Source organism: Conger conger, chromosome 16 (assembly GCF_963514075.1).
Source record: "Conger conger chromosome 16, fConCon1.1, whole genome shotgun sequence".
NCBI lineage: Eukaryota > Metazoa > Chordata > Actinopteri > Anguilliformes > Congridae > Conger > Conger conger.
The window spans coordinates 18,637,813-18,651,972 of record NC_083775.1 but is presented as its reverse complement, the minus strand read 5'-3'; the positions used below and the strand labels follow the sequence as shown (position 1 = coordinate 18,651,972).

General features: G+C 44.9%; 1 protein-coding gene across 1 annotated transcript in view; it reads right to left on the bottom strand.

Annotated features, from left to right (window-relative positions):
- arhgap44a (Rho GTPase activating protein 44a) overlaps positions 1-14,160 on the bottom strand; it is a 45,866-nt gene that overhangs the window by 14,802 nt on the left and 16,904 nt on the right. Inside the window, exons 2-13 of the mRNA XM_061224986.1 lie at positions 8,039-8,078; positions 7,043-7,162; positions 6,742-6,818; positions 6,378-6,489; positions 5,748-5,824; positions 4,272-4,389; positions 3,947-4,015; positions 3,435-3,516; positions 2,584-2,711; positions 2,389-2,500; positions 2,139-2,220; positions 1,712-1,792 (exon numbers count right to left, since the gene is read on the bottom strand). Of these exons, the coding sequence (XP_061080970.1) occupies positions 1,712-1,792; positions 2,139-2,220; positions 2,389-2,500; positions 2,584-2,711; positions 3,435-3,516; positions 3,947-4,015; positions 4,272-4,389; positions 5,748-5,824; positions 6,378-6,489; positions 6,742-6,818; positions 7,043-7,162; positions 8,039-8,078 (1,098 nt within the window). The remainder of the gene's footprint in view (positions 1-1,711; positions 1,793-2,138; positions 2,221-2,388; positions 2,501-2,583; positions 2,712-3,434; positions 3,517-3,946; positions 4,016-4,271; positions 4,390-5,747; positions 5,825-6,377; positions 6,490-6,741; positions 6,819-7,042; positions 7,163-8,038; positions 8,079-14,160) is intronic.

The following is a 14,160-nucleotide window of genomic DNA, read 5'->3' as shown; positions in this document are numbered from 1 at the left end:
TCACCAGAACACCAGAACAAACAATAACCAAACATACCAGAAACATGAGGCATTATGAGCTGTTCAATATTTCTCTTTTCCTCTCTTTCAGTTAGAAGAAAGGACTAGAAAAAGAACCGCTTGTGTGTCATAGTTAAGCAGCAACATTGAGCTCTGTGATAAGACAGGCAAAATGTGGTGAGTGGATGTCATTATGAATGTATTATTTCATTTTATTTTTATGGCTACTGCTACCAATAGACTCATTACAGTTTCTTTATTTCCTTTGGGCATTGTAGAAACAGCAGTACAGCAATATGCAGCACAGTGTTTGTACACAGATACTAGTTCAAAACCCCTGTGCCCACGATGCTATTATTAGATAATATTATCATATATTATAAGTAAAATATAAAAATGTAATATACAAGTAATATTTACTCTTCTTTTCCATTATTAGTATCTTAATCCACATATTATTTTACCAGCACTGTTATAACTCATACTGTGCATTTGTATGAAAAGCACATTTGAATGTTAGTATTACCACATTAACAATTCCAAACATCAGCCAGCTGTCTGCCACTGGGCTCTTCAGACCCCAAATAAAACCCCCCCACATCTGCATCCCTGGCACTCTGCCGCTAACAAGCTCCTGCCTGCACCCTCCGCACAGAAAAGGACTCCAAACAAATGAGAATATGCTTGGCTGATCAGAACCCCCTGGCTGGGAGTAGACACCACTGGGATAATGTCACTGTCACAGCCCCCCTCCCTCGCCAACTAACACTGAAAACGGAAAATCAAAATGGTGGGCCTGATGACTTCAGTGTGTCATGACTCCCCTGGGCCTAGCTGCTGAACCCTGGGGGTATGGCGACTGCTTGAGCCAGCCCCTCAGGGCAGAGCGAGGTTTCCCATATGACCACCCCCAAGGACTAAGGGCTTCATTGAGCAGGGTCCACCCCCGACTCGTGATGCAAGAGAGACTCCTCTGGTCAAATGGAGACTGCCCATCATCTGCCCATCCCCCAAGCCCCCAAGAGCTTCACCTGAGGCTACGTAATTCACAGCCTCCTCCAGAACTGACAGAGAATGTTGCAGTCAAGAGAAAGTGCCTAAAAATATGAAATACGGTTGGACATTCCAAATTAACAGGAAAGTGGAAACAAGAAAAGCCAACCTTATAGATATCTTGTGAGGCTTGCCACAGGAAGGAAGTGTGACACAACATACAAACAACCAAAGCGAAGTGAAGTAGGAAGTATATTTCCACTCAGACCTAGACACTGTGTCAAAGCAATGCCATATAATTACCCTCAACCCACAATCCCCTCATCCCCTACTGGTTAACATTTACATAAAAACAAACAGCACATTTACTCCATAACACAAGACACCTTCATCACCCTCACCTCCAGCTGAGTGCTCACCTAGCACTACGTAGCTGTGACAGAGTGTATATATATATATACACATATATATAAAGAACTGCTTGTGCGTCCACAAGACTTGGAGGGGAAGTATAGTTTCACCTTTAAAAGCAAAGCAGCTTGTCCAGAAATACTACAGTAAATATTTAGCTGTAATATGCAATTACATTCATGTAAGTGTGTACACTGATATGATGAATAGGACATGATAATAGTTGGTTCTCTCATCGTAAGGCATTTTCTTTTTCTCCTAAGCATGTTAAACTTCAGTGAAGAGCTGGGAGAGGGTGAAGACTCACCTGAAATTGTTGATGTTGTCTGGGGGAAGCTTCTCACAAGCTGTCAGTAGCGCCTGCAGTCTCTTGTCCTGATCTTGAATACTGCCAAGACAGTAAAGATTAAGTCACAACATCACATCATCACTCATTAGCAGCAGTAAAAGACTCTAACAAGAAAATAGCTCAAGATCCCCATTCTTCAACAGAAATATCTCAAATTGAAGATCCCAAATTCTTCCACAACCTCTGCTAAATCTTTTGGACTGTGAAGAGACTATGGTACGTGTAGCGACTTCTGTTGAGCAGATGTATTTTGAGCCAACAGCCGGGAAACATAACCTGTAGTGCTAGATGACCTGTAAGGTCCCAGACTCTGTGCACACAGGGGTGTAATTTACTGGTGCCCATGGTGAAGAGTTCGCTGGAGTACTGAAGTAAGGGCTCTTACTTTGAAGCCTGGATCCACTCATCATAGAGGTCAAAGGTCATTAATGGCTCCGGGAGCTCACGTAGGTACGATTTCAGTGCCCCTGAGAGAGAGAGAGAGAAAGAGAGAGAGAGAGAGAGAGAAACAGATAGAGATAAAAAACAAAGAGAGAAATATGGAGATGAAAGATACAGAGGCACAAAGTTCAGTGGGCCAATCTCCTTAGTGATGGATGCCATGGCGATGGTTATGAGTGGGAGGCATGGCTCACCCGCGATGGCGTGGGGGTCAGCGGAATACTCCTGCACATCCAGAACTCCACAGTCCAGCGATGCCTTTAGCTTCTTTAGCTTAGAGGCTGAGGGAGCCACTCTGAACAGGCCCTGGACACAAAAGAAGGACGTGACTCAATTCTGCGGCGGAGTGTGTGGAGGAGTTTTGGTGAAGGGGCGAACAGGGTCCTCACCTCCTCCTGCATGCCACACTCCAGCAGCATGGTCACACAGGCCTCGATGGGGAAGGCGATCTCTCGGCCGCTGACTGTCAGGTGCTCTTCCAGTGGCTTCCCAAATGAAGGCTTCTCCACCCAGGCCTCTGCACCGTCACAGTGTAAATGCACACACACACACACACACACACACACACACACACAAACACATATACACAGATCATACTTTAGCACACTTCCTGCCATGGCACATGTACATCACATTTCTGGTTCAGTCTGCAGCTTGCACTCAGTGGCCGAGTCCAACTAAGCACGGTGCATACTGTTTATTGTAGTTTTTAGAATGTGTTGGGCAGTGAAAAACATCCTCCTTTTTCCAAACATGCTGGAAAAGTGTTATAAGACGTTATGTCCTCACACAACCATGCTCATGGGCCATTGCTGCTCCTTTTTGTTTTTAATGTGGAGCTGCCTTTCATATTTATGGGACCAAAATGGCTGTTTACTTTCTGAAAAGTGTGCTTCTGATCACACTCAATGAAACCCTGCAAATACTGTAAGTAGATCTTCCTGGGATATAATTACACATTTAAACAAAATTCTGCCTACTTTACAACTTTATCATCCAGTGTACGCAGCATGTATACTCAATAGAGTGCCGATTCAAAAAGCACACACAATTGTGAGTGGTTTCGGACACAGCCAGTGAGTCACTCACTGGGCCACTGAACTGTAATAATGCACTGGGCACTGCAGCGGGGTCATGTGACAGGAAGTAGCTGGAAACTGCAGGATGGTAATGCAGCTACTGTGCCTGCAGAACTGCAGAAAGGTCACATGGCCAGTAGCAGTAGCAGTAGAGGACTCACCTTGATGAGCTTTGATCTGAGGCAGGACACTTTGCAGGATTTCTAAAGACTTCCTGTGGTACTCGGCCTGTACTTCTATTAACTGCACATACAGGAGCAAAGAGGGAGTAAAGGACAGAGGGAGAGAAGAAGAGAAAGAAAGAAAGGATAAGAGTGAATTTTTCAGCATACTCCTGCCATAATATGCTTCTGCTACACATGCCACCAATTTGACTAAATATACCTAACACCATACTTTGATAGCTATGCATCTCATTATCTGTTTATCATCTGAGTTATGGTGAGGATACGGTGATTAGGGGTGGACTAGGATTTTTATATGGTTTCATCATGCAACTAGGATTATTCCAATAATATTTCATAACAGAAACCAATACAGTTATGTGTCAGATTAACAACATTTGTTATTGTAATATGGAGTTAAACAAGGGCAAAACCGCTTGTTAATGCACAACTAATAAAAAATAACAGTGGGAAAACTGTCAACAGAATAATGTGAATACTGGGCTTACCGTCTGAAAGTAGTTTGCATAGTCTATTTCTTTGGCCACAAAATTATACATATCTGCCGACAATTGATCCTAGAGGAGAAACAAATACAAATTCAGACAAACATTTTCCTCATAATTCAAGATTTTTATCAATATTTTTTTCCAAAATCTGGGATTGCATTTCAGAGTACATGTGATCAATACACATTTGTGGTTGCTGGAGGTTAAACCAGTTACATATATTGTGGCGAGAAAGGTTTATTGAAAACTGAAAATGAGACTAAATGATAGAAACAGCAAAAAGGTCAAGTGAGACATAATCAGTAGAAAGGGAGACAGAAATCACCCTGCAGATCTCCATCCGATTGGCCGCCTCCTCCATCTCCTCCCTGAGATGGTCGGCCTTGGCCCCACCCTGCTGCTGGTTACTGGGATGGCTTGAAGACTTTGAGGACTGCTGCCACCTAGGGGCCAGGAGGATATATTACATGTGGGTATGAGCAATCACACATGAGGTTTCTAAAATGTATTAAGTGAACAGAACAGCATTTTTTTTTTTTAAAGCCCTGTTGTGGCATCAAGACTACACCAGCATAACCTTGAGGGTTTACCACAAGATGCAAACCAACCACTGGTAAGCCTCAAAGACAGAAAGGCCAGGTTAGTTTGACAAAGGACAAATAAAAAATTGGAATAAAGTGTAATGGACAGATGGGAAAGAGTAAGTTGTGGTGAAAATAAGGAACTCATGATCTGAAGCACCCCCACCCCCTAACTGTGGAACATGGTGGAGGTAGTGTTATGGCCTTGGCATACTGTATATTGCTGCCACTGGAACTGCCTCACTTGTCTTAATGGATGATGTGACCACTGACAGCAGCAACAGGATTAATTAAAAGGCCTCATTGGACAAACAAACTGAAGATCTGGTGATGTTTATGGGTCAGAGACTTCTAAATATGACAACTTGATTTCAGATTATGTTAATTTGTCACATTATTTTGCTCCCATAAATTGGGTGGATCATGTATAAAAAGTAATTAACCAATAAACAGCTCACCCAATATGGATATGAATACCAAATTAAAGCTGACAGTCTGCACTTTAACCTCATATTCTGCCAACGTTACAACTTTATCATCCAGTACGCAGCACGTATACTCAATAGTGCACCGATTCAAAAAGTACACTCAACAGTGAGCTGTTTCGGACACAGCCAGTGAGTCACTCACTGGGCCATTGAACTGTAATAATGCACTGGGCACTGCAGCAGGGTCATGTTTTAGTAAGGAGTGAAAACAATAAAATTCTCTTGTATTATGTCCCACAATTTTTGCATTTAACTGCACATGCAAGCAGTGACAACATGCAGAATTACTAGTGTAGCACTCAATGAAATGGCTTTGCTTTCATCTATACCTGGATCTATACAGTTTCTCTCTGGTGCTGGCAGACTACTACACGAAAATACAGTTCACGTATCCAACAATTTGTCAAAGAAGGTTCCAATAATGCACATTCTCCCACCCCTCTCTCTCTTTTGTATTCTCTGTGCCTCTCGTCAATTCAATTTTAGTTCAATCAAAACTACCTTACTGGCATGACAATGAACAGGGCTGTTTCCAAAACATCTTATGATACATAATGAGCACATTCTACAAACCAACATGATATGATATTATTCGAACATCTTGTTCTATAACTATCTCTTTTTCAGGCAACACAAAACAAGAGAAGAAAAAAAAAAAACAACGGAACACAGGAATTAACAATGGTGAGAAATATGAAAATAAAACAGTGAATTGGAGATGGCGTTTCTCACCGGGTCCGTGAGGAGTCCATGTCTAGGACGAGCTTGGCTAAATGTCTCCTCTGCTTCTGGATGTTGGGGATTTCCACCTGCAAGACCAATCACAGGAGAGAACCAGTTCAGAAGAACCAATTATAAGACACGACCCCTTGAGACAGAGAAAACAGCAATTTAACAATGGGTTTTCGACCAGATAATTACAAACTAAATCAGAGCATTGACTCACCCTCTTAATAACCCAAAAAAGAACCTCACTAGCTCAATTGAGGAGGAGGTTTGGCCCTTTGAGCCAACATTACAGAGCCCCAGCGATACAAAACAATCATTAATCAAGCAGGGATTAGTAATTAGTGATTAGATGGTGGGTCAAAGGATTTGGATTTAATTGGAGGCCTGTTTCCTGTGAAGACAAGTGGAGTTTTTCACAGTCAGGAACTGCAGCAGGCTATTAACATATCAGGGAGAAGGGTGTCATTGATATGTGTTAAACTCTCCCTGTGGCTGAACAGAGTAGCATATGGTTGTTAAGATGGCTCATTTCTGGGAGGAGGCAGAGTTGAGGCCCATGGGGTTAAAGCTGAGGAAAGAATGCTCCCAGTCCTGGTCGGAGGGTCATTCATGGTCAGGAAGTGGGTGCTTCACCTCAGCCAGGACATAGAGTGGTTCAACCACATCTCGTTCGATCTGGAACTCGAAGAGGATGAGCTCCTGGGCCAGCTTGTCCTCGGTGTCTCCACACAGCTTCAGCATCTTTCTGCAGGCACAGCCAATGAGAACACAATCGCACCAGGAGACAGCCAATTAGAGGTCAGAGATTAGAAGGCCAGGCTACTGTGTGCACACATGTTTGTGTGCATTTGTGTTAAAGTGTGTAGAAGCATGTGTTTGCAACAGTGTGTGTATAACAGTGTGTGAACACACGTGTGTGTGTGTGTGTGTGTGTGTGTGTGTGTGTGTGAGTGAGTGTGTATTTGTCTGTGCGCTTGTGCTTGTTGAGGAAACTCACCCTAACAGAGAGTCGTCTCCCAGCACTGCAGCTCCCTCTAGCAGACACTGTGCAAGTGTGGTAAGTGGAAGCTTTTTCTGTCCAGAGAGGAAAAGAGGGAGAGAATGAGAGAATGAGAGAAAGAAATAGAGATAGAGATAGAGAATGAAAAACAGCAAGTGAGAGAAAACAGACCAACTCTACAACAGACAAAAACTAATCTTAACATATAGGGGCAGGTATTCTACTAAAATACTGACAAAAACCACTGCTTGTTAAACTGGTTTAAAATGAATCAGGGCAGTGTATTATTGGGACATACCGAAGGGGATTTGACGGACCTCTTCTCCACTTCTGCCCCCTGCTGTCCCTGCAGGCAGGCGGTGAGCCTCTTGTGAGTGCTGTGGGAGACCTGCTTCACCAACTCCAGACGCTTCTCCACCTGACCCAATGAGACCTGCCACTGAGCACGCTCAAACAGCACAGCAGGGTCCAGCCTATCAGCTCACCACAACACGCACTCGTCCACTTACACAAATACATTCACACATATGCACAGGCAGTACACACCACACACACACCCACACCCACACACACTACACTCACACACACCATACTCACACATACGCAGTGACAGACAAATTGTCTGTGGTCCAGATTCAGATTAGTCACAACTTAAGAGCCGCTTCATGAAACCCCAGGCAAAACCCTGATAAAAGCAAAGCACTTACAGCAGCTACCCACACAACTCCTACTTCCGACTCCTACACACGCCTACAGTAAAGGATGTGAATCTTTATTTCTTGTTAAAATCTCCCTTTATCAAGCTTGTTAACTCTTTGATGTTGCATAGAGTAATTCAGACTCGCCTGGGCTTTTTAAGAATGAGGTCTTGTACTTCATCTGAAGGTAATCAATATGTTGAGAGTAAGAAGCACAGATCATTCACTTAACATTCACAACACACTCGCCTTCATACAGATAGACACACTGGCACACATACTGAACATGTACTCTCTCTCAGTAGCCACGCCACAGTAGCAATCATGGGTCAACAGAAGAAATCTGCAGTCCGGGGGGTGGGAGAGACTGCAGTTGCAGCCTAGGGTCGGGTGGGGTTGTGGGTAAACCTTATATTTTTGGGTGTATCAATCAAAACCAGGATGTGTCTACACACAGGCAGATACCCACACACACACACACACAAACACACAAGCAGGCACACACACGCACATATATACACATGCATATGCACACACAAAACCCACTTCCAAAACATATAAGGTATTCCATTAAGCAGCCAGTGTCATTATCTTACCTGCAGAAGGTCCTCACTCAACACTTCTGTTTTTTCTGCCCTGGAACCAGCAGAAAACACCCAGTTAGCCGCATTATAACACTTAGCACAGGGGCTCCATTATACAAGCAGAGCGCACAGCCTTGGGGTTCACTGCTACATGCGCATATTTGCACACACACCGTGCGTTCCCGTGCCATTACTACAGACAGTATTCTCCTGCCAATGCCAATCATTCACTAGCCTTTGGTACTGTTCATATTGCCTGAACTGTATGGTTTTAGAAAAAAGGTCAATGAGTTGATACGGTTTAAGCGAGAAAAAAAATCTAAATACTAATATCAGTATCATCATCCCCATCACAATCGCAATTAATATTGCCATAATTACCACCATCACCACCATCATCATCATCATCATCATCAGAATAGAACTCCTTCCCCTGCTTTGCAGATGCCACTCTCAGCCTGGCTGTCATACACAGTGCTCAGCCCCAGAGCCAGCACCTCGGAGCCCTGAACTTACGAGCCTGCCCTCTGCACTGTCGGTCTCTGCAGCACTTCACTAAGGAAAAATCACGACATGAATGCAAACTGAAGGTGGACAGCCAAAGAGAGTTATCTCACAGTTGCTTAGCTCTGGGATATGTGGGTATTAGAATCAGCTGATTGGGGTGGGGGTGTACAGCGTCCCCACCCACCCCCCCTGCAAAATGGTACAATCCTGCACCACTGCCGAGACCTGCTGAACTCACACATAGATGTATAAATATGCACGTGCTGAGGTAAAGCAAATTCAGTACAGAGCCAATGGACATTTTAAAGAATACCTGTGAATATACCGACAGCAATTGAAGATAACATACACTATCGGAGTGGGGGTGGGTACACAGTCTTCTATGCGTGCTGGAGTAATTAGCATAAACCCAGCAGTGGGTAGTGAAATCAGACAGTTACCGTACCCACTCCCCCTGCTAACGCATTTTCTCCATAATGAATGTGAATAAAGCGTACAGCGGCTAGCGCACAGTGGCTAACATCCCTTAAACAGGCCCATTATGAAGGCCCTCATTCCGCTCTAATGAGAACGGGGTGGTTCCACACACCCCTGGGTCGCATTTTCCCCAAGGCACGGGGGTTCCTCGCTGCGCAAAAATAGCGGGGTCACAATCCCGCACTGATTGAGACGCGGGAGCATGCGACCTGCCCACACCCCGGTCTCCTCCCCTCACCCCCTCTGGAACGTGGATCAAACTCACGCTGCCGTCTTGCGGAGCTTGGCTCGGGTGCTGTGCAGCCTTCTTCTCCACATTGTCGCTCAGTGTGGAAGCGCAGGGAAAGCGGGAGAGAGGCTCTGCGTGTGTGTGTGTGTGTGCGCGTGTGTGTGCATGCGCGTGTGTCTGTGTGCGTGTTGCCTAACTGCTTTCACGAGGCAGGAAAAGTGGACCGTCAGGTGTTAACGCCCAAAAGAGAACTGATGGTCAGAGATGGTCAGAGCTCCACACAAAAGCAGGACTGATTCAGAAGCGACACGCCCACCTTCCTGCTGCAATTTCTCAGCTAAAGAGCAACAATTCAGTCCATCCGCGAATAAACTGAGCCATTAATGCACAGAGGGAGGGAAAGAGAGAGAGAGAGAATGAGAGAATGAGAGAGTGAGAGAGAGTGAGAAAGAGCGAAAGAGAGAGAGGTAACAGAATGCTAATGCACCCACTATTGTTCCTGACTTTTTCAGAACTGAACTACACACACACACACACACACACACACACACCACAGCCCCCCCCCCCCCCCCCCCCCCACACACACACACACCCACACACACACACATTCAGTATAAAAGCAGGGGCAGTATATTCCCTGAGTGCAGGCAGCTGCACTCCCAAGCTGTCTGTAAGCCCGGAGAGCCCGGTTGTCATGACTACATGATCGATGGCAGCAAAGCGTAAATCTGCCTCGGATCCGTTTCCATTTGCCAGCGACACTGCAGGACAGCGTGTCACACGTCTCTCACACTGCATCACCAAGAGTGAGTACCGGGGCGTGGCCAAAGCGACGAGCTCTGCGTCACATGCTAATCGCGGCCCACATCGCCCCCCCCATCCTGTCTGCTAGCATTCCGATATCACTGGGCTGCATTATAACACCCACTCCTACACAATATACCCCCTACACAATGCCCACGCCATCCCACATGTGCTCTCTTGTACAATAAACCCCCAACACAATGCACACACCATCACACATGCGCTCTCTTGTACAATATACCCCCTACACAATGCCCACGCCATCACACATGTGCTCTCTTGTACAATATACCCCCTACACAATGCCCACGCCATCACATATGCGCTCTCTTGTACAATATACCCCCTACACAATGCCCACACCATCACACATGTGCTCTCTTGCACAATATACCCCCTACACAATGCCCACACCATCACACATGCACTCTCTTGTACAATATACCCCCTACACAATGCCCACACCATCACACATGCACTCTCTTGTACAATATACCCCCTACACAATGCCCACGCCATCACACATGCGCTCTCTTGTACAATATACCCCCTACACAATGCCCACATCATCACACATGCGCTCTCTTGTACAACATGTCGTACAATCGCAGGCACCTACATGTTCCCTAACAGTTGATTTCCATAACGTTTACAGGTTCCCTAAGAGTCCAGTTCCCTAACACAGCCAGGTTCCCCAACAGTACACTTCCCTAACACAGTAACAGGAAAGTTACTCTACAGTTCAGTGCCCTAACACACATATATTATATTATACATATATTCCCTAACGCATCAGGCTCCATAACAGGGAAGGTACCCCACAGTCCAGTTCCCTAACACAGTTATGTTCACAATCAAGTTCCCTAACACATCAGGCTCCATAACAGGGAAGGTACCCCACAGTCCAGATCCCTAACCGTTATGTTCCCTAGCAATCCAGTTCCCTAACACAGCCGGGTTCCCAAACAGTCCAGTTCCCAAACACAGTCAGGGTCTGGAACACAGCCATGTAACCTGTTGCAGTCAGCATTGCGAGCTCACCGGAACCCAGAAAAATACCAGCACTTGGTTTCTTTAACACTGTTCACCTCGATTGACAAATATAGCAGTGACTCACCAGTCACCACAGACACAACATTGAGGTCAAAGGTACAGTACCTCCAGCAGGAGAGTCTCCACACAGCAAATGCAAGGATCAAGAGTGGTAGCTGTGTAGTATGGCTGTGGGCCTCAATCAGAGCTAGCACAACAACAAAAATGCTGCAAAGTTACATAAAAACAAAACAGCAATGTTGCAACCACTTTTGATTTAGGACAGAATTTGTGTTTCTTGTTTATGCGTTTTATGATATTGTTATTAAATGCCCTACTATTATTTATTATTCTTTGTTTCCATTTAACACAGATGCTTACCCCTAGAGCATGACCTGAAGATGTCACGTAAAATGGCAGCATGTGTGGGTAATGGGGGAGCAAAAATGAATTTCAACATCTGGGACGTATCCTACAGAAAGAGCTCAGATTAGTATTGCTGAAAGGAAAATTATTTCTTTGCTACAATCCCATTTTTTATGTATGAATGGTACTTTTGAAATAAAGATCCCCCACACAGATACTGTCGTGACACTGGAAGGAATACATGAATGCCACTTTGAGTAACTTTTCTGCATATTAAACTAAATTACCATATACTTCAATGACCCTTTTGGTTCTGTGTTTTCACTATTGAACATGGCATTTATTTGCAAAAATTGAAGAAAAAACATACAAATCTACCTGCATGATGATATACTATAAATACAATAACAAAATAGAAAATTTTCCACTTGTTCCACTGAAAACTTCCTTTCAGAGAATTGCCATCACTGTGCTATCAAATCGTTCTGTTGGCTTGCTCGGCTAAATTTTACTTGGGAGTGCCATGCATCTATTCCTACACTCTTCCACCAGGGGGCAGGCATCCCAAAAGTAAAGAATGAAATAAAAGGCCTTTTCCTCTCCAGCACGGAGCTCATGACTCATCCATCCGTCTGCAAGGGCGAATGCAGGAGCAGGCAGACCCGGAGAAACACCCTCCAAAATGCCAGCCCCCCCTGTCATATCGCCCAATCCAAGAGCGGATGACTCCATCACATCGCCTGATCTCAAAGACTTCAAATGTATATAAAAAAAAAAATAAACAAGTAAAAAAATCTACTCTGTGTGACAGGTATGCTGTTAGTACGAATGTCCTTGAGGAGACATGGTACATTGTTACATGGTACATAAGGTGGTTCACATTCTCCCCGTTTGCTTGGCAAGATAATTTACCGAAGCCATTCAGACACTGCTCAACTTTCCCCAAGAGAGGTATTTATCATACCCCAGCTGGGAATCAAACTTGCAATCTTCAATCTAAAAGCACAGACCCTTTTCCACACCCACACAAAAGACTTCCTCACCGCCATTTTGGTGAAAATTGGCACCACATCCACAGTATACAGTTAATATAAACATCAAACACAAGTTCAGCTGAATACGACTGCTGAAAAAAACAGATCAAGCTAGGTTTTGAAACAGCTGGTAGGTGGTTGACCAGTTCAGGTCAGTCCGATGCTCAACATGGTTTGACCAGCTCAAGCTATGTTTTGAAACAGCTGGTAGCTGGTAATTTCATAGATGGTAATAGCTGGATTTTACAGCAGGATACAAAACCCAGAGAGACCAAAGACCATTCATACATGGTTGTACTATCTTCCTCATGGGGAAACAGTGCCCAAGGACCTGGAGGACAGGAGTATCTATGGTAGTGCAAGAGTTGCAGACACCCAGTTACAGACTGGGAATCTCCCTGAGTATTTGGGATTGGTGATTTAACAAAACCCTGCGCTTGTAGTGAGACAAGAAATCGATTCAGTTCAGCACAGAGTTACAGGGTAGCTTCAAAGATTAAGTTTCTTCATCCCTGCAATCCTAGTAATTCAAGCAATCTTCTGTACAACCCCACAGTTTTCTTTGCAACTAACAGTTATTGTACTAAAAATTAATAACACTAATAAATGGCAAGAATATTATCATGATTTTTCTTTCACATTACAGTGAACGTTCCTTTTATAACCCACAACTCCCAATGGAGAAACTGGGGCCAATTACAGTCTCTCTCCCTCTCTCTCTCTCCCTCTCCATCTCACCCTCCCTCTATCTCTCCTTCTCTCCCTCTCTCAGCTGCCTCTCTCTCTCTCTCTCTCTCCCTCTCCATCTCACCCTCCCTCTGTCTCCTTCTCTCCCCCTCTCTCAGCCTCTCCCTCTCTTAGCCGCCTCTCTCTCTCTCTCTCCATCTCACCCTCCCACTGTCTCTCTCTCAGCCCCCCCCCCCCTCTCTCCCTGGATGCTGAGTGTGGTATAGGCAGGCCAAAAGAACTCAAGCCCCCCGAGAGCTGTTCTAGGTGAAGCATGATGCCTTGCACTCTTCCCAGCATGCCTTGCTCTCTTCTCACCTCACAGAAAAGGAGGGGGTGGGGGGTACGGTTGCCATGGCAGCTCGCTCTCAGTAAGGGCAGTATGAATGATAAACAGTTGAAGGCTGCTGCCATTACACAAGCATGTGTACGAGGGATGAAAGTGTGAAGGAATTGTGGGTATGGATACATAGCTAGATTCTACAGTATAGGGGTATAGCTGGAGGTAAATGACAGGTAAATGGAAGGTTATTTAAAGGGACACTGTATAGAAGAGGAGCATATACATGTGCCATGTATGGAGGAGGTATATACTAAGTGAGAACTGTGAATAGAGGTGTGCATAAGGGTTACTGAATGGAGTGACGCAGGTAGCTCACCACACAAGTTTGGAGCCACAGGCCTCCATTACTCTGATGTACCCCTGAGGAAAAAGCAAACAACCAAACGGCAGTGCAAAGCAGCCTCCATTACATTACACTTCTGCGTTTAGGAGATGCTCTTATGCAGAGCCACTTACCCGGCTCACATTCTTACATGTAACGCATTTATACAGCTAGATCTTTAGCTATTCAGCTATTACAGCATCGCAGCATCGGAGGACGAAGCTAAACCTCTTGCAGCTGTCGCCGTCATTCTGTCCGAGTGTTCATCTTTCTCCCTTTTTCTCCTTCAGTTTT